The sequence below is a fragment of the Egretta garzetta genome, unplaced genomic scaffold (genome assembly GCF_000687185.1).
Source record: "Egretta garzetta isolate BGI_Z169 unplaced genomic scaffold, ASM68718v1 scaffold2, whole genome shotgun sequence".
Classification (NCBI taxonomy): Eukaryota; Metazoa; Chordata; class Aves; order Pelecaniformes; family Ardeidae; genus Egretta; species Egretta garzetta.
The window spans coordinates 1,884,677-1,903,173 of NW_009258894.1; the positions used below are offsets into that span (position 1 = coordinate 1,884,677).

The 18,497-nt window shown below is 37.0% G+C and overlaps 1 protein-coding gene across 1 annotated transcript in view; it reads right to left on the reverse strand.

Moving 5' to 3' along the window:
- AVEN (apoptosis and caspase activation inhibitor) overlaps nucleotides 1-18,497 on the reverse strand; it is a 96,177-nt gene that overhangs the window by 61,421 nt on the left and 16,259 nt on the right. Inside the window, exon 2 of the mRNA XM_009634132.2 lies at nucleotides 11,853-12,033. Within this exon, the coding sequence (XP_009632427.1) occupies nucleotides 11,853-12,033 (181 nt within the window). The remainder of the gene's footprint in view (nucleotides 1-11,852; nucleotides 12,034-18,497) is intronic.

Genomic DNA, 18,497 nt, shown 5'->3' on the forward strand with positions numbered 1-18,497 from the left:
GTACTCTGATTTTGCTTCCCAAAGGTGTTCCACTATTCACTTCATCTGTTTCCTATAATCACTGCAGGAGCAGAAAATGGTAGTATGTTAAAATACTTTAAAGCAGAAAGGTTTGCAAAGAGAGAACCCCCAAGAACTATTATAGGACTCTACTACTGACAGCCAAAAGAAAATTGTTAAAGTTCAGATGAACAGATACAGGTAAGCTATTTTGAAGTACAGGCACTGAACACAAATAATCACAAGGGGGGTTTTGATTGTTGTTTTGTTCCTTTTGTTTGGTTTTCTGGTTTGGGTTTTTTTTTTTTTTTAAACACAAAGATGTTTAAACATGACCAAGTCAAACACTTTGGAAACCTTAAAATGCTTTGTCTCTAGTTAAATGTTACTTTACACTGAGATATTTATAAAGATAAATTTTATTTGACGAGCTAAAGTGTGCTTGTAAGGTACAGGTATGAGATCTGATGCTTTCAGATTGCATTTCTTCAAGTTCATTTAGTCATCTCATACTTGTAGGCAATTTTCCTCTAAATGACTAGATTGTTCTTCTCTGAGATTTCTCCTCCTCCTTTTTATCCCTCCTCTTTTTTCCTATTCAAATACAACTCAGAAATAAAGTTGTCTGTGAGACAGAAAGAGGATATATAAAAATAAGAGTGAGCAATTAATAAGTCATTATGAAATGAACAACAGAAAAATGGCAAAAGAAGCGGCAGACAGAATCACATGGAGTTACAGAATAGAAAATCTAAGAGCCTACGATCTCTCTTGCTTTATTTTTGCATTAGAAAATTTACTTGCTGTCAATATTCTAACTGCAAATGTATATTAATATAAATCAGAAGTAGGCATATGGATTTAATCCAATTTAATCCAATACACATGCATGCTACCACCGAAAAAGGAGCTCTTGCTTCTTCCCTTACAACTATGAATACTAATCCTAGTATTTCCCCAATTCCCCAAGATCCTTCCCTTCTCACCAGCTGCTCCATTTTATGTTCTTGCCAACTTTTTTGCACCATTCATGCAGTCAAATCAGGCAACTAGATCCGTATCTGGTGATGGGCCAAATCCATAATATCACAGAAGCGTCTTTCAACCTCATTTCTTCAGAGGAGGGGAGGTGATCTTAATTTATTATCAAGAGCAGAAGCAAAATATAAAGCAACTTCAAATTCATTACATTTTTATTGATAAGAAGTCCACAGCTGCATAGCAAACAGAACAAAACAAGACACACTCCATAAAAGCAAGAGAAGCAGAGACATGCAAAAAACAAGGCACAGACATCCACTAGGTTCCTTCTAAGAATGTACAAAAGGAAGAGAAAATCCAAAATAAATTATAGCCACTTCCATCAGAACTCATGTTTTAGTAGTGACCGACGTGACAACTAAAGCAATTAATAATTGCATATATAATTACTTAGAGATGAAAACCATCATTAAATGAAGCCAATTCACAAATGTAACTGGTAACAGCCACCAATTTTTTTCCCTAGTATTTAATGTGTGGGAGCAGAAGAAGCCAATATGAGTCCACTTTTTGCAGCCGGAACAAGCAGTGTTAGCCAGCCCATTTTGGGGCAAATGAAACTATTTTGTTCCTTGGGGTAAGAGTCAGTTTCTCCACTTAGAAGTTATTTTACGCACCCACTCCTATCTGAAGTGAGGGGTGACACCATAAGATGAAAGGGAACATGTGAACACCTTCCACTCTCACTGTTGTGCCGGGGGCATCATGTCCCTTTCAAACACAGATAAAACAAAACCACTAGTAAATGCTGGATACAATTCCTTGTCAGTTTTTGTCCTAGGGATAATGTAGTCCTGAAAAGGGCACCTGAAAGGTGCAGCAAATATATTGTTGTTTTCCTTAAAAGGAAAAGCATGCTTTTCAAGATAAGAAGGTAAAAAGAAAGTGTTCAAAAAGTAAGCATGTCCAAGACAGAAGAGTGTGAGATGGACAGAGAATGAATGATGCAGGCCTTAAGGAAGACATCTGGAAAAATTAACCAGCACCTATGACTTGCCCTCCGCACAGTGACAAAGAGCAGGGTTTGTTGATGTTTCAGGAGATAGATCAAGTTTGTAGTCTCTGAAGCAGCGTGCAAAAACCTGTGGCAGTTGGCAATGCTGAGGTCCCAGACTATAAGGGCTTTCTCGAAGGATTCTATTTGCATTTTAGATTTTTTTTTCCCAGGTTGATGGATGACCCCCCAAAATGAAGCATACTATTATGTGGAAAACCTGGATAATGAACAAAGGACAGTAACAATGTCTTTAGACTGACCTTATTGGGTTGGGTAAGCTGTCTCAATTCCCAGTCTTTCAAACTAATTGCCCCCCACCCCTGCGCCCACAGACACATCATGACAAAGCCCTATGCAGACAGCAAGATAGTCAGGTGAGATGTAGTTACTGGCTTTCAGAATGCATCTGTCTTCCAATCAGTCAGATAGGCTTGCAACATGCATTAAGAAATAAATCTACATGAGAAATTCAAAACATCTTTTTTTGAGTGTTCTTTGCCTTTGAAGGCTGTTTGCCTCTTCAGTTAAGCCTAACTTCTGTCTTGCTAGTGTCACCCTTATTTCTGCATCTAAGGATTTCAGTCAAGAAGTGGGTTAGCCCAAAGCAAATCTTATGTTATAAAAACCAATCAACATTTGTCACCTGTCATGCTGAACCCTATCTTTTATCAACTTCAGAAACATAAAGTACACCTAGAGGAAAAAAAATAACTCTAACGAGACTCCACCAGTAAAGAAGCCAGGGCAAAAGTGCTGTTTTCCTTTATAACCACTTTGGTACACTTCCTCAGGCATCAGGAAGGTGACAATAAAGACTGCAAACAGGGTATATTTTCCTGAAAGAGTACAAATTGTATAGACTTTCTCTCCTGGACCTCTCTCTTGCACCTCCAGCACTTTATTTACTCAGAAAAAGCTAACCCAATTTACCTCCTATTACCACTGAACTGTCAATTTAAAATACTTAGCTTTCCAGTACCTCCATTCTGTCAGCATTTTCCCAGCAGAAAGTTAACAGAGTGTCTCGAATGAAAATTTCTTTGCTATAAATATCTGCAATTATGGCCTCTAGCCGTTATGACACAAAAATTCTACGATACAAAAATCAGTAGAATGATATCATCCTATTAAAGCTCTCCCATCTTGAATTAGTTCTTCCACTTTGCCCCCTTACATTTTGTAGATAGCTAGTACACACTTTTCAGTGACACATTTTCTGCAGGTTGAAGCACACGCACATATTCAAGAAGAAAATACCACATTATCACAGGCTGTTTTCAATCAAGAACTTAAAAAGAAATAGAGTATGATCAGTTTCACAATCCAAATTATCTGCAGCAGATTCAGAAATACCACGCTTTATAAACTGAGATGATGAGTGTGTACTGTCAAAGGAAGGTCATCTGATTCACATTCCAGTAAAGGTTGAAAATGAGTCAGAACCAACGAAGATATAATTCCTCCCCACTCACACCCTATTCTGTCCCTCCAACATGCATTTTATTAAAAGACTTCCTAGTTCACAATTTTACACATGCAGAGGGTTTAGTTTGCAAGAAAGGACAACAGGATGGGAGAGTTCCCTTGAGGGTGGAACAGATAGATAATACAACTCTTGTTTTGAAATAAAGACTTTGGCAACGCTCAATGTGCCTTCGACGTTCTTCAAGAAAATTACCCAAATCTAGCCAAAAAAGAAAAAAATTCCTGCTTTTTTCCCAAAGGGCTTAAGTGCTCAGAAGAGACATCTTCCTGTACAACAGCCAGAAATGCCAAAGATAGCACTCCAGGAGAGCCGAGAGTGAACAACAGGCAAGAGAACACAAAACAGATGAGGAGCCAACATGTGATTTGGACAGGTACAAAAATATGGGGTGGTGGAAGGATCAAGAGAAAGCGTAGACTGGAAGTTGGATGTAGGAACTGGGAACTCTTGAGCAACTGGATGAGATCAGGGAAAGAATAACAGCAAAATTAATAGGTGTCACTCAGCATTAAAAGGAGAAGGAGGACTAGGAGAACCCAAGCCATCAGTAGCAAACGTGAGGAGGAATTTCAGGACCACAAATGGGATAAGAAGAGAAGAGGAGGTGCAACTGAGATTAAGAAAGAAATAGGCACTCTGTGTCCTTTAGAGCACTGCCTGTTTTCACAGCCCTTCTTTCACTCCAGAACCAATGTTTAAAATCTGCACTGCTCCCTGCAAACAAATTTCTGAGAATCTTGCTAGAAGAACATGTCTGTCAGTCTCTTCTGACAGTGGTTTATTTGCAGTCTGATCACAACACTGCTTTGGAGCATCCGTCAATGAACAAGGAAACATTCCTATCACAGTTATTTTGTTTGTAAACTAATATTATGAATAAATTTATCCTTACGAGAAACAGAACAGCAAATGAAGCCTGGCTTCTCCAATTAAACCAATCTGCTACATCTGATACTTTTATCATCCTTATTATAAACAAAAAATTCTGGTTTCATAGAATTTTATAAAATTTCTATTTTTTATTTCTTTCTGTAATGTAGGCTGCTGAGAGATGGAACAAAAGTATTACAATTAGCACCAACACAGCTCCTCAAAATCAATCAACATCTTTTAATATTATCATAGAAGTAATATCTACTAATGTCATTATTGGAAAAGAACTAATACTTTATGAGCAAGCAAAAGAAAGTCCCTGCTCTAAAAAGTACAGTCTAACTCAGGTGATTTAACAGTGGTTCAGAATCAGAAGCATAAAAAGGAATCTGAAAGAAAATATTAAAATCAAAAGTAATATATGGCAACAAGGAAAATCACAGAGTTCGTGGAATAAAAGGAAAACTCAAAGGAAGGGGGAAAGGCAGAAAATAAGTAAAAAGAAGTAAAAATAGGAGAAAGAGAACAGGAATGTAGTGGCAATAACATACTGAATTATGAAAATGTAGACTGGAATACTAAATGTACAAGAGTCAGAGTAACTCATTTTCGGTTAGGGGATTTTCATTGGCAGGGAAGTCTGAGATGATTATGTGACAGAAACCATGATGACCAACATGAGGCCTAGTCAGACAGAACTGAGTTAGGTGTATTATAAAAACAAAGGGCATGATTAAATGAGAGAAACAGTGAATCGTGTGAACAGGCATTTTTATCTAGCTCTCTAGCCTACAAATTAAAGTAGTGGTCCTGACAACAGCAAAACGGGAATAAGGACAAGTTGTTCCACATTTAAACTTACTGGTTTGTGATTTAATAACCAAAACATACTCAAACACAATTCAGCAGAAATACCATCAATACATAGTAGCAGCAAAATATTAAGGCCCAAGATTAGAGAAGGATGTTTGTCAGAAAAATTTTTAAATCCAGAAATCTGGAAATTAATAAATGAGTGCAACTGAGGTATGAAAAATTAAAAGAATGGGAAAAAGCTTACCACACTGATTTTAATGGGAACAAAATTTAACCTGTTTGGTCTGCAAATCTTACTCTATTCAATTCTGAATCATAAAGCATAAAAATCTCTCTCAAACACTGAAACCTTTCAGATTTTTCTTTTATTACTTACCATTAGTTTTGCAGTACTATCGCTGACACATATATGGTGACATCATTCTAGGATATCAGAATGTTAAAATGAAAATAAGAAATGTTATCCTACATTTATATGCATTCAAGTCATGGAATCACACTATACTTCCATACTTCAATTATACAGTTTTGGTTACATTTTAGATAAAACTTGGGAGGAAAAAAGGCACAGATATGAGAGCGTATATTATGAGCACAGATTACCTATTAGAGGAAAATACATTTATCGAGAAAGTGTAATTAATACTCGAAATCTGGCACTTCCTATCTTTAGTTCAGACCAAAAAAAAAAAAAAAAAAAAAAAAAAAAAAAAAGACAGCTTGTCTGATTAGAACAAAAACGATGAATTTCTGTAATGTTAGGAACAGTTCAGGAGGAAGCACTGAGCAGATGGAGAACCAGCTTCCACTGATGCCAAGTCCTGTGATTTTACTGCAAATCTTTATTGTGGAAGGTTTTTTTCTGTTTGTTTGGGAAAGTTACTTTGGCTAGGGGGAAGAGGGAGAGAGGCTGCATTTTGGTTGATTTCAGATACCTACAGGTATACAAAACAGCAGTATCTCTCAGGTCTATCAACAGCTCCAAAGTTGCAGACTGCCCAGGGCATAACTGTCACAAAGAAAACCTATGCAAGTGGAACTGCAATCACTCGAATAAAGAGCCTCCACAGATGGGAAATGGTATCTACCACACAACCATCAAAAAGGAAAGGAAAGTTCTGATGTGCTGGAACAAGACTAGAAAGAGAAGCAGGAGAGGAGAGCATGACAGGGAAGCTCACAGCATGTTTATGGAATGCAGTAGCAAAAAAAGGAAAACGGGAGGAAAGCTGCAAGTAAAGCGCATCCCTTAACTGTTGACTTCAGGACCACACACACTAGGAATATTCAAGTTGCAACAGTGTAATCTTCTTTCAAGACCAGTGTCCTGGTACTAATCTTAAAGCTGTTGATAAACTGTAGGAAGTAACCAATACCTCTGGGTCCTACACAGAGCTCATGTCGCCTGGTGAACAGCAAGGACATGAACTTTTGCATCTGTCGAGTTTCTGTCCAAATAAGATGCACTGATTGAAAACACATCTGTTCCCCATACAGTCAAACACAAGCAAAACAGAATTAAAAAAAAATACTTTTCACTCTGTTTCGCATGGAGCAATAATGCTTTCGGAGCTGATAAACAATGATTCTTCATTAGTCTAGATATCTCAATGGTACAAGAAACAGATGCAGAAACAGAGTTCTATGGAGACATATGGACATACATAATTTCACAGAACAGACATACAAAATAAGAAGTAGTAGAAATTGGCAATCAAATACCACTGGAAGGTGGGACCCTTGATATATACAGGAATTCAAACCAACAATGAGTTAGGCAGTTCTGTAAAGAAAACTGATTTTCAGCTATTGTCTAGAATTTTAAAACTCAAAGGATTCTTTTTTAGCATCTGAACCATGCCGCACCATTGCCGTTCTTTTTGTTTGAGCAGAATTAGCATCGAAAATAAGAAAACTCATTTACTTGTCACTCTGCTTTTTTTCTTTTTTCCAAATCTCTCTCAGTATATACTTAAGATAGAAAAGTTGAAGGAAATCCTATTTTTGACACAAGCCTTGCTCCAAAAGTTTACCTGTTTATCTGTTTCCAAGACAGCTAAGGGTCTTCTGTACACTGCTAACAAAATGCAGCAACGTATTGCAATAGACACATCAAAATTAAACAGTGAGGCCCAAAAGCAAGATGTTAAAAAAACCAAACCAGGGTTTTATGGAATGGAAAGTAACTGCTACCTCACAATCCCTATACTTACTGTTCATTCCTATTATGCTCCACTGACTGCTCTTTCGATTTTTATTCTACATTTCCTATTGTATTCTAGTGCTAGGTACCTAAAGATATTATACATATTCTTACAGTATCAAAACCATTCTGCCAGTTTTGTTTGAACTACATAGCATTTCTCTTTCTTGACCTTTAAGGCCATCAGAATTATTCAGCCATGACCAGAAAAACCAAACAGGAAAAAATTCATGTCCAAAATTATATTTTTTCATCTTGATAATCGTCACACCCCGCTACTCAGCACACTGTTATTGAAGCATGTATGTTGGCGGCTTTTGGCTACTCTACTGGTAATGCATACCGTGTTTAAAGGAAAGTGATCAGGTCCCTGGACACATTTTGATCAGCTCTGTAACGAGATTTTAAAAAAAACTTATTTTTAAACCTAAAGCATCTATTCACAGGCAAAAACCTAATGAAGGACTTAAATCTATTTTGGGACACTTAACCCTCATCAGTCAAAAAATGAGGACAGCTCTTCAAACACGGCAAGATTCTTCTAGCAAAGTAAAGTTATCCTATCACTTCCACTTCTCTTGTTCTTTACGCTTCAACAGCATTTTTACTAAATTGACTCAAGACATATTCCCTGAAGGCTTCACAATGGACTTGTAGTTTACATCAGCAAGGCATCAAAAGCAATACAGAAAAGTTGACTTTGCTATATTCAAGGTTAATTAAAGAAAAGAATTATAAAATGCTAAAAAAAAGGAAAGAAACACGCTTTGAAAACTAAAGTTATCACCCTACTTTACACACAAATATAATAAGCCCTAACCAAAAAAGCTCTGCCAGGCTAGTGACATCAGCTGGTATCAAAGCCACTTGGCAGTTCTCACTTAAGACTATTTTCAGCTGCTATTTGACTATTCAGTCTGAAATTTTCCATGTCAGTTGTCTGCTTCAGGTAGTTTTTCCTCACCTTCCCCTCACTGCTGCCTTTAAAAAAAAAATAAAATAAAAATCAGAGAGTGGCTAGAACATTTTTCTACCATGAAAGGACCTGGGAAAAAAGCCCTTGTAAGCTCTTCCTTTGAAAAACCGTAACCACTTTCCTGCCTTGAATCAGTTATTTGAAATCAGGCTGGAAAATGTTTCTGTATGAGAGCTGCACTCTGCTCATTTTGTGAAAAATCGGTCCCAATTTAGCCAAGCTACAAGCTTCTAGAAATCAGAGTTTGTATGTATTTTTTGGCAAGATCTACTGGAGCTTAACAACCAATCCCCAAACAGTCCATCCTCTGCAACCTCCTGGATGTCATCTCAACGTGCAAGGCAACTGAATTAAGTTTCCTCTAACCCCTCATTATGAGTGAAGAACCAGATTTTCTGCATTTAACAGGCATTAGGTCCAACACTGAACAAGAAGTGTTGTCTTGCATATTTCTGCAACCTCACCTATGCCAATATCCCCTACCATAGTTGAAAACAGTGGCTTGTTGCTTCATATTGTTGGGTGACTGAGTAGGGTATACCCACAGAGCATGTGGAGGGAAGATGGAGAAAACAGCTTGTAGTGGAGAATAGCTTGAAAGAATAAACTGGGATTGACTAGACAAGGAAAAAAGTAGGAGGAACGTTAAGAAGATGTGGTAGTGGACAAGAGAAAATTAAGCCAAACAAGCAATCCCAGGCAGAACAACTCAGAACCGGGGATCACCAGGACTGGTTAGAGTGAGGGACAGACTATATCTGACAGAGCCGTTTTTTAGCAGATATACGCAGAAGGAAGCTGGCTCACAACAAAAGACCAAGAAAAGACCCACCACCAGGAATTAGAAACATAGACAAGAAGAAAAATCAACATAAGCAAGGGAGAGTGAGAAAAATTAGTAGGCAGGCAAAGGCTGACAGCAGAGACAAGGTGCAGTCAGAAACATCCCAGGTCTAGTCAGGCCTAAATATTTGACTAAAAAGACAAAATCAGTGCTGCACTGGAGATCGGCTTGAGGCAGGGACAAGCTGAAAGTATAGGCAAAAAACCTAAAAGAAGTGTGTGTCTTCAGAAGCTACTGAAAAATGTAAAATAAAACATCCTAAAGACTTACCATCCTCTGCAAACATCTGCAAAGCCCTTCCTCCCCCTCTCAGAAAAAATACCCAACTTTCCTCTACTACTGATAAAAATACAGTGTAACAACGCATAACTCTGTTACTTTCTTAATTCAAGCAATAGTAATGCACATGTACTAGATTTAAAAGCTCCAATATTGCTAACTATCAACATGACACCCATATCACAAAATATTAGTCTTCTCATTTTGCTGTTTTTTGGTTGATTTTAACTAGAACATTACATGTAGAAGCACGTTTACAAAATATTAAACAATACCAAGCTTGGAATGCCAGGAATTCCTCCACTTAAGTTTGTCTACTAGCATTAATTCTGTCTTTAATTCTACACTATCCCGAATTATTTTTTCTACCCTACCTCATTCAATTAACAGGATATTTTCTGGTAATAAACCCAAGTTGTATCTTTAAGGATGGCATTCTCTTTAAGGCCCTGCTTTCAATATTATGGAACCTAAATGTTACATAGGAGAACAGGTTTTTAATCTGAGCTTTTGCCAAAGAATTATTAACTGGCTGAGTTAATGACTTCATTGTGTATTAGTAGTAAATTGCAAGACCTTTCTAAGTTTTTGCATTCATGAAAAATGGCACTTTAACACCATTCCCTCTCCAGTACTCCCCTAACTCCTTGTTGCAATTGAATTGGATTCATTGCGCAACTTCAAAATGAGAAACAGCAATATACTAGCAAGTCAAAATATGAAATAAAGCAGCAAGCTTCTTCTCACACCGCTAGAAATAAAGATGTCTGCATTCTCAGTTTTCGCACACAAGCCAAAGAAACCATAGAAAGAAACCCCCCCAACACACATGGCTTTTATATGCGACTCTAAGAAATCTGCGTTATTGTTTAGAAGGTACTTTTTTCTTCTCCTGAAAGAAAGTACTTTATTTCCTTACTGTTTCTTATCAGTTTATTTTAATGTCAGGGACAGTCATAACATATCCTAAAATAAAGTAAAGCACTCTTCAAATGAAAGATTTAGAATTAATAACTAGTAAGAATACAAACTAAAAAGATTTTAATTTTAGGCATTAAGAGAATCTACAGAGTAAAATAAATGGGTTGGTAATAACTGTATTGGAGTATAAGTTACAAAAAATACAAATTAGTAGAAATATATAGTATTTCCTTATATCCTCAGTTCAAAAGTACTATTCATCAGAACATTTTAAAGACATTCTGAAGGCTAAGTATGAAGTCAGAGATATTAAAGTTTGTTTTAAAAAGCTGAACCATGGCAACAAGCAGCTCAGAGTAGGTCTCTTGATTTAAATAGTTTTGAGATGTGATACCTACTTTGCTCCCCAGGCTATGTTACCTATCCATCTCCGAGGTCCATACCAGGCATCTTGACTCCAACACTATGCAACATACCATTCAGAGAAGTCAATACACATCTCATGATCCTACGACTAAAACTGGCAATTTAGGCCCAATTCTGCAATGTTCATGCAAAACTGAACTTCAGAGATTTATTCTGGCAGAGAGAAAGAAAGCTCTGGTCCGTGTTTCTTTACCGCAGACAATTTTTAACTTACCCCTCTCCAAGCTGTGGCTGAAGAATCCAATTATTTAGATTTTAGAGATTTCAGAGTTTCCAAGTTGCTCAGAAACACCCATAACACATTGTTTGCAGCTTTTTACTGAATGGTGTTCCAACACAACAGCATAACAGGAGTTTCTAAAAATCATTTTAGGTAACTTTTTTGTGCAACTACTCATATTATTCACATATAGCTAAAAAAAAAGAAATAGGGTCTAGTACAGCCTGTCCCTCCACCTCCTTCTATTATCTCCTTTGAAGACGGGAAAACAACTCATTTTTATTTTCAAGGAGAGTAACATTTGCTATTCATGCACACATCTGTACAATGCTGATTACAAATCTTTGTCAAAACAAACAACAGCAAGCAGCTGCTTGACTGCTTTGCTGTGTTTAGTTATATTAGCAACCTTTTTTGTTTTCTGGAAAGCAACCCAATGACGAAGACAGGCAAGAAATTCTTTGTCAGCAAGAATAGGCTCAAAGTAACTGGGTACTGCACACACTCAGATCCATACATAGTTTCACAAGAAGGCTACAAATGCAGTAGCCCTCTTTTACTTCCCATCTGCCATGGCTCAGTGCAGCCTGTATGCTATAAGGCTGCTCCCATGGAGACTTTGAACACTCCTAAATACTTCAATGGCAGACTTATTGAGGAAGACAGGAATGATATTCTAGGGTCCTGTTTCATCATCAAGGGCAACAGCCATTAAAGTAGTAACGTTTCAAAATGCAAAACTAAAAAACTACACAATAGAAAATTCTTACCTGCTGAGCTAAGCAAAACACTGAAGTCTGTTCCTCTCTGTGATTCCCCACATTCACTCTGTCCCTCTTTTTCTGCATCCTCATAGCGGCTCCAGTTGGAAAAAATCTTTCTTCTTGAATAGTTTTTCAGTTCTTCCTTCTCTTCTTCCTCTCGTGATTCGGTATCATCATTCTCCTCTACCTGTGACATTTAAATGGACAGTTAAGCCATTGCAACTCAATAGCATTTTGTTCTGCATTAAAACAGTCATTCATACAAACAACTCCAACCACAGCATTAAAACCCAGAAACACAAACCAGCCTGGATCCCTGTCAAAATTTTAAATCAGGTACACATCTTCCTGAACTCTATAGAATTCATCAATGGTATCATTAAAAGCACCTAGTGAAGCTTCAGTTCTTACAGGGTTAAAGCAGTGACACCGATGCAAGTTGCACTGGTTTCCCTCCTATTCTGGAAGCCCATAATTAACAGCTTCCTTCCTGAAACCAAGAGCAATGTGTAGGGAGCATAACTAAGATTTTAATCACAGTATCTCTGTCCAAGCATGCAGTGATTAAGATAACCGAAAGAACTGATGTTTGTAGAGCAGAAGAGGAAAAAGATAACAACAAATACTGCAGAAAAACATCCAGAAAGGGTGATCTATGTAAGAATTTCCATTACAACCAACTACAGGGTCTTAAGTAATATGGAATAATTAATCAAATTAATTTCCTTCATGAAACCCATTTTATGGAAATACACATGGAAGAATTAAACAGACTTCTGGCGGTCAATCTATGAGCCAAACTCTTAAAAAGCTCTAGGGTCAAAATGAGAACTCATTGCAGAGTCAGCTTAAGATGCAAGCAAAAGAGGCATTTGCCACAAGTACTCAACAGCCACGGAAAACTCTCCCCTCCCTTAAATCCTCTATATCAACAGAGCTCTCTTCTGACAGAGCTTGGGGTTCAGCTGGAATGAGTATTGGTTCACAAACAGAAAGATTTGCTTGCTGAGCACTCTACAGGCAAGAGGAGAACTGAGAGCAACCAGAAAAGTTCTGTACAAGACACTTTCTGTAGAGGTCTCAAGCTCTGAAGAGGTGGAGTAAGGGAGTCAAGAAAAGATTCCCACCATAAAACACAAACCGCAGTGTGCTGCCATCATAAGATTAAATTTCACTGTCCCAACAGTAAGTATATTCTTCATGACCAGGGCAGTGAAATTCAAATTTATCTAGACTGCTGTAAAGCTTAGAGCCATACCTGTTCGGTATAAAATAATTTAAAAAGCAAGCTACCTTTCAGTAAATCATTATATATCCATAAACCAAAACACCCTTACAGCTCACCATCAGACACTGGCTTTAAGTAGAACCTTGGCTTTGATAGTTTAAACCAAATGTAATCCTGAAATAAATGTGAAAAGCAATTATTTATGTTTTAAAAAAGCCCTTGTAAGAGGGCTTGTAAGAAGAGCTGAAACATCTTGTGCAGAAAAATTATTAAAATCTCTAGTAGTTACTGTGTTTCTAAAACTACATTAGGGCTTTTTTAAGCACATACCTGGACTTAACATACTGGTACAACATTGGACAACCTGCTAAAAACAACTGCACAAAGCCACTACCAGGAACAAACGACCATCACTTCATTAACTTCTTTTATAATCAGTGAGCTATAGCTCAAGAAAGGACATAGAGCAATGCAACACATGTTTTAGATTGATTTTAGAAATCCATCGTGAAGAAGGCTTAAGTACTCCATAGAAAATTTTGTAGTTACGTTTTGGCTCAGTGAGACAAGGACAAACTGAGATTTTGATGTTCCTTTAGAGCCCAATTATGTAACAGAAAACCCTCTATCAATGCTAAATAAATCCCTGTTGCTCACCAAATCCTTTATTTGTATGCATGCGCATCATCATAAAAAGAAGACTGACACAGAGAAAAAGGTAGGAAGTAACAGTTTGTAGACAGTGGAGCATTACTACTCTTAGTTCTGAAAATATATATTAAAAATTACCAAAAGTAGCAGCGAAGTCTGTTTCGTGGCTTTTACACAAATGTCCACTGAAAGGCAAAGCATCTTCAAACACAATTGTGAGAGTTTAGATTCGCCCATGTTTGATGCCTTAAAAACGACTGCCCAGCATATTATACAAGTAGCAAAATAAGAACTAGAAGAATGACGTCCCAAGAAAAATAATCCCCCAATCTTCATAAACAAGCTTCTTTCGGCACTGTTTGAGAGATCTGGTTAGGAACAGCATGAAGGAATGGTAAAATCATCAAAGAGCTTAAAAGAGACTAAAAGTTGTGATAATTATACAAATATATTCCCGGTTGTCAAACAGCTGACAAGAAGGAAAATATTCTGTGTATTCTCACTGTTTCTGTGCAATATTTAGGTAAATTCTCTTTTCCTTCTGTTCATCAGATAAATACACTGAAATGGTTGTTGTGGACAAACAATTGTCTGTGTGAGCAAGGGGATGAAGTCACAACTCTCTATTACTGGGGACTGATCCAGAGCTATATTTTCCACAGAACAAAGGCCAAATCCACTTATACCAAGATAAGAATCAACTTATTTCTCTTCTGTTCTTCTCCTATAAATTGAATTATTTGCTATAATCCAGCAAACCTAATGAAATTCAGTGCCCAAAAGGACCTGAAGTTGATACAATTCACAAGTCAAAGCAAGAATAATGCTACACACAGAGATACAAAAGATCAGAATCACCTTAGGCAACTATGACATTATATATAATTACTTACTATAGACTTGTTTAAAGGATTCACTCCTTTCAACTCTCAACATAAACAAAACAGGACTATCACCTTCTTATTTTCACAAGCTTTCAGTGAACTAATATAGATTCAAATGTTTTCTCTTAAACTGGACTAAATTATTTTTCACACTGTTATTAGCTGTGTTATACAGCATACCTCAAGGACATTTCGTTTCTTAGAAGTAAAATCATTAACTCGAGCTTTAAGAAATAAACCACGAATTCTCAGGAGAGTTAATAGCAGTCAAACTATCAAATACATAAATAAAAAATTCCAATCGGTGAGGCTTCAGAAAATAATTTGCTTCTACCATCTCACATGAGATAGCTACCATCTAAAGTAATAACCTCAGAAACACATAAACATAAGTGTTCCTTACTTTCCTCTTATCTACCTATTCAGTGAGACTATATGCTGCTGCTATTGTCATCATACCTTACGGAAAATGAGTCTTAATCAGTACAGAGCAAACATCTGTCCTATGTGTAATGAAATAACTTCCCTCCTGCCCCATCCTCAAATAACAAATGATACAAGCTGAAACAAATTCTAGAAGCCAACTCAAATATAACCTTTAAAGCAGTGTTACTTATGTAAGGAGAAAAACTTATGCCTTTAAACAGTATTGAACTACATCTACACATTATTGCTCAGTGCTATAATGCACCGATACCACACGAGATACAGTATTTATCTGCTGTGCCTCTGTTTCAGACAGTATTACAAGCATTACCATTTGCACATTTAATTGAAGTTTCGGAAGTGGGGAAAGCATGCAAAAGCCCAGATGACCAAAACCAGGAAACCTTCAGACTGTTTGCACATCAGAAGAACAAAAAAAGAAAAAAACATATACATGAACAGCATTCTGCCTAAACACTAAGTTCATAAAAATTGTTCAAACAACACTGAAGGAGCCAAGCTCCCCTGCAGAGGACTTTGCACCATTTGGGGTGTCCCACCAAGGAATGTATTCCCGTCCTTTACCAGAGCCCATGACTCCGCTTTCCTTCTGAAGGAAAGCAAAATGCATAGCTCAGATGACCCCAATCTACAGTCTCTACCACAGCAAAAGGATATTTTAGTACACCCTCCTTTATACACTAATTTTGCATATAGGGTTCAGGACAGTATGGTCTGGAGAAAAAAACAGGAAAGCAGGCTTTCTGTTTGACTTTTCTTACAGACAAGAACGCATTGATGCAGATGCAGGAATGAAGGTGTCAAAATGAAGTAAACATTGTTCTGAACAGGGGATTTCCCCTAGGGTCATCCTTCTCCACTTCCATGGAACCCGGAGTAGTTTGGATCAAACCAAGGCTGAAGTACACAATGGAGAAAGTGCAGCAGTGACCTCTTACATCCTGCTTCAATTACTCAACCACTCCTCACTGTAAGTGCAGTCAGTCTTAGCACGTTAAGCACATGTGTGCAAACATTCAACAAGAATCATTGAACTCACAGCCCTTTAAAAAAAAAAAATGAAGAGTGCATTACAAGTCAGAGCTTCCATTAAGACCTTCTAAAACTGTATTTACTACCCTTAGGAAGCCACAGGAGTTAACGCTTATACGGAAGCCACAGGAGTTAAGGCTTATACCCCTCTTCCTGTTCAGTTCTATTAATTCTGTAAGAAAAGTTTAAAACATTTATCTTTGTAGTACTTGGAATATTCCTACTGAGAGGAACATAGAAACAACACATGTTCAGCTTGCCTTTCTTTGGGCCAACTGCCCTTACCCATTATGTAGGTATCATGAATTATCATATTTCCGTTCTTATTTATTTTGTAGCATTTCTCCCAATTCTCTTCCTGAGTGTGTCACTTTACAGAACATATGAAAACATAGTTTGAGCTTTTTTATCTGTTAGAAAGAATGTATCCATTTCTCTCCTTCACCTTCTTCCCAAATTTATACAATAACCTTTTCATTCTATCTTTAGAAACTTTTTACAAATATATATTGATCAAGTGGTACTTTTCCCTTTGTTACTGTAACTTCTGTATTACTGTTTTGAATGCTACACCACTCAAAGACACAGACATTTCCTTTATCTTTTCCATTCTTTGTTAGGGACACTTACCTACAGTACCCCAGACATCATCTATATCCACACAGAGCCCACAATAAAGTTAGCCACTGCCATGCATGGACACTCGCGTGTTCATGGGCAGTGATAACCACTGTCTGCATTTGCTGCTCTCCCAACCAGCAATAGCACACACCAATTCCTTGAGTAAACTTCTCTCTTGATTTCCTCTTCCCTTCTTGGAAACCTGCTGTAAGGCTGTGGCCCAGTGTGATGCCAGTCAGGCTTACCTGTCTCAATCCCAATTTCTCTTCTCATCAGGGGAAACGGCTAGCAAGACAAAATGAAAATATCCTATGGGTTGAATCTGACCTAGACTATCAGCTGCATCATGAATGGGCATATATCTTTTCCTCATTTGTATTTAAAATAGCAAGGTGTCTGTACAGAGACAATGTCTCCTCTCCTCCTCATCCCAATTTTAGCAGCATCTGTTACAAGTTTCATCTGTGAGAATTTGACTGTAAGTCATAGGGTCAAAACCCCATATATAATTAAGCAACAAAGCAGTTTGTGATCTCAACACTTTAAGAATAAAAGTCTGTACACAGAGGTTTGTGTGAGTGACAATAAGCAAGGCAGCTTGGCTGATATTAACTAGAGTGGTTAGGCAGACATAAGTGGAAACACGAAAGACTTACAGTTACACTTTAATGACTTTAATTGCTCTTGGAAAGACATATCTGCTTTTAATTTCATGGTTCAAAGTTACTGCTGGTGTAACCAAACAGGACTAATGAGATTACACCAAGAATTACCTTAGCACAATATGAATACCACACAACCACAAAAAGATTTCATTTTTTTGTAATGGTGCTCATTAAATGCACTTTTTTTTACCTTACATCCAGAAAGGTACAGGAGAATCCCCTGACAGCTTAATTTTCTCTATCATGATGATTGATAGGCTTATACCTTATGATAGTTATATATAGTATAATAATCTTCAAAAAAGTTGTTCTGATTTTCCACATTTACCTAATTACTACCCCTAGATATATGTCCCTCTTCTCTGCCTTGTTAAGTAATTAGAGATTTATTAACACTAAATCTAAAGTTGGCAAAGGAATACATTATCTGATTTATTGTGGTGGAAATGTAATGGGCTCTCTAAAATACTAACTGTAGAGCATATTAAAGAAAAACAGAATATATATTCAGAATTATGGCAAATGAAAGCAGAACTGCATTTCTAAATGCAATTCTTAGATTAATGCTATTGTTTTACAAAAGACAAAGTACTAGTGCAATTTTACCAATACTGATGCAAGTTTGTAGTTGTTTAGAATCAAGGTGTCCTCGCCAACAAGAAATAATAGAGAGCGTTATCTTTATGAAGTTCCCTAGACAGACAGCTGAAATTCAATGACAGAATTTGAAATGCAATTCACATTTATATAGACTAACAGGAATTTAGTTTTTAAAACAAATAAATAAATAAACAAACAGACTACAATAGTGAATTAACAAGGTAAATGTGTCTGTCAGTATATTATATACATACTCCACTATCTGGGAAAATCCCATGAAGCATGCCAACACATTGTTCTGTCTACCTAGGAAAATTAACGATAAATTTCTGTACAGAGAAAAAAAGAGCAAGTTAGAACAACATAAAAAAATCAGTATGAGGTAAGAGCGGAATACAACCCCCGAACTATTACTGTATTTAGTACTCTAATCAAGATTTTAGAAAAGTTAAGATTTGCAAATTTCCCTGAAAAATAAGATTTTCCTAACACAGTGATACCACAAGATACCATAGCTTCTTTC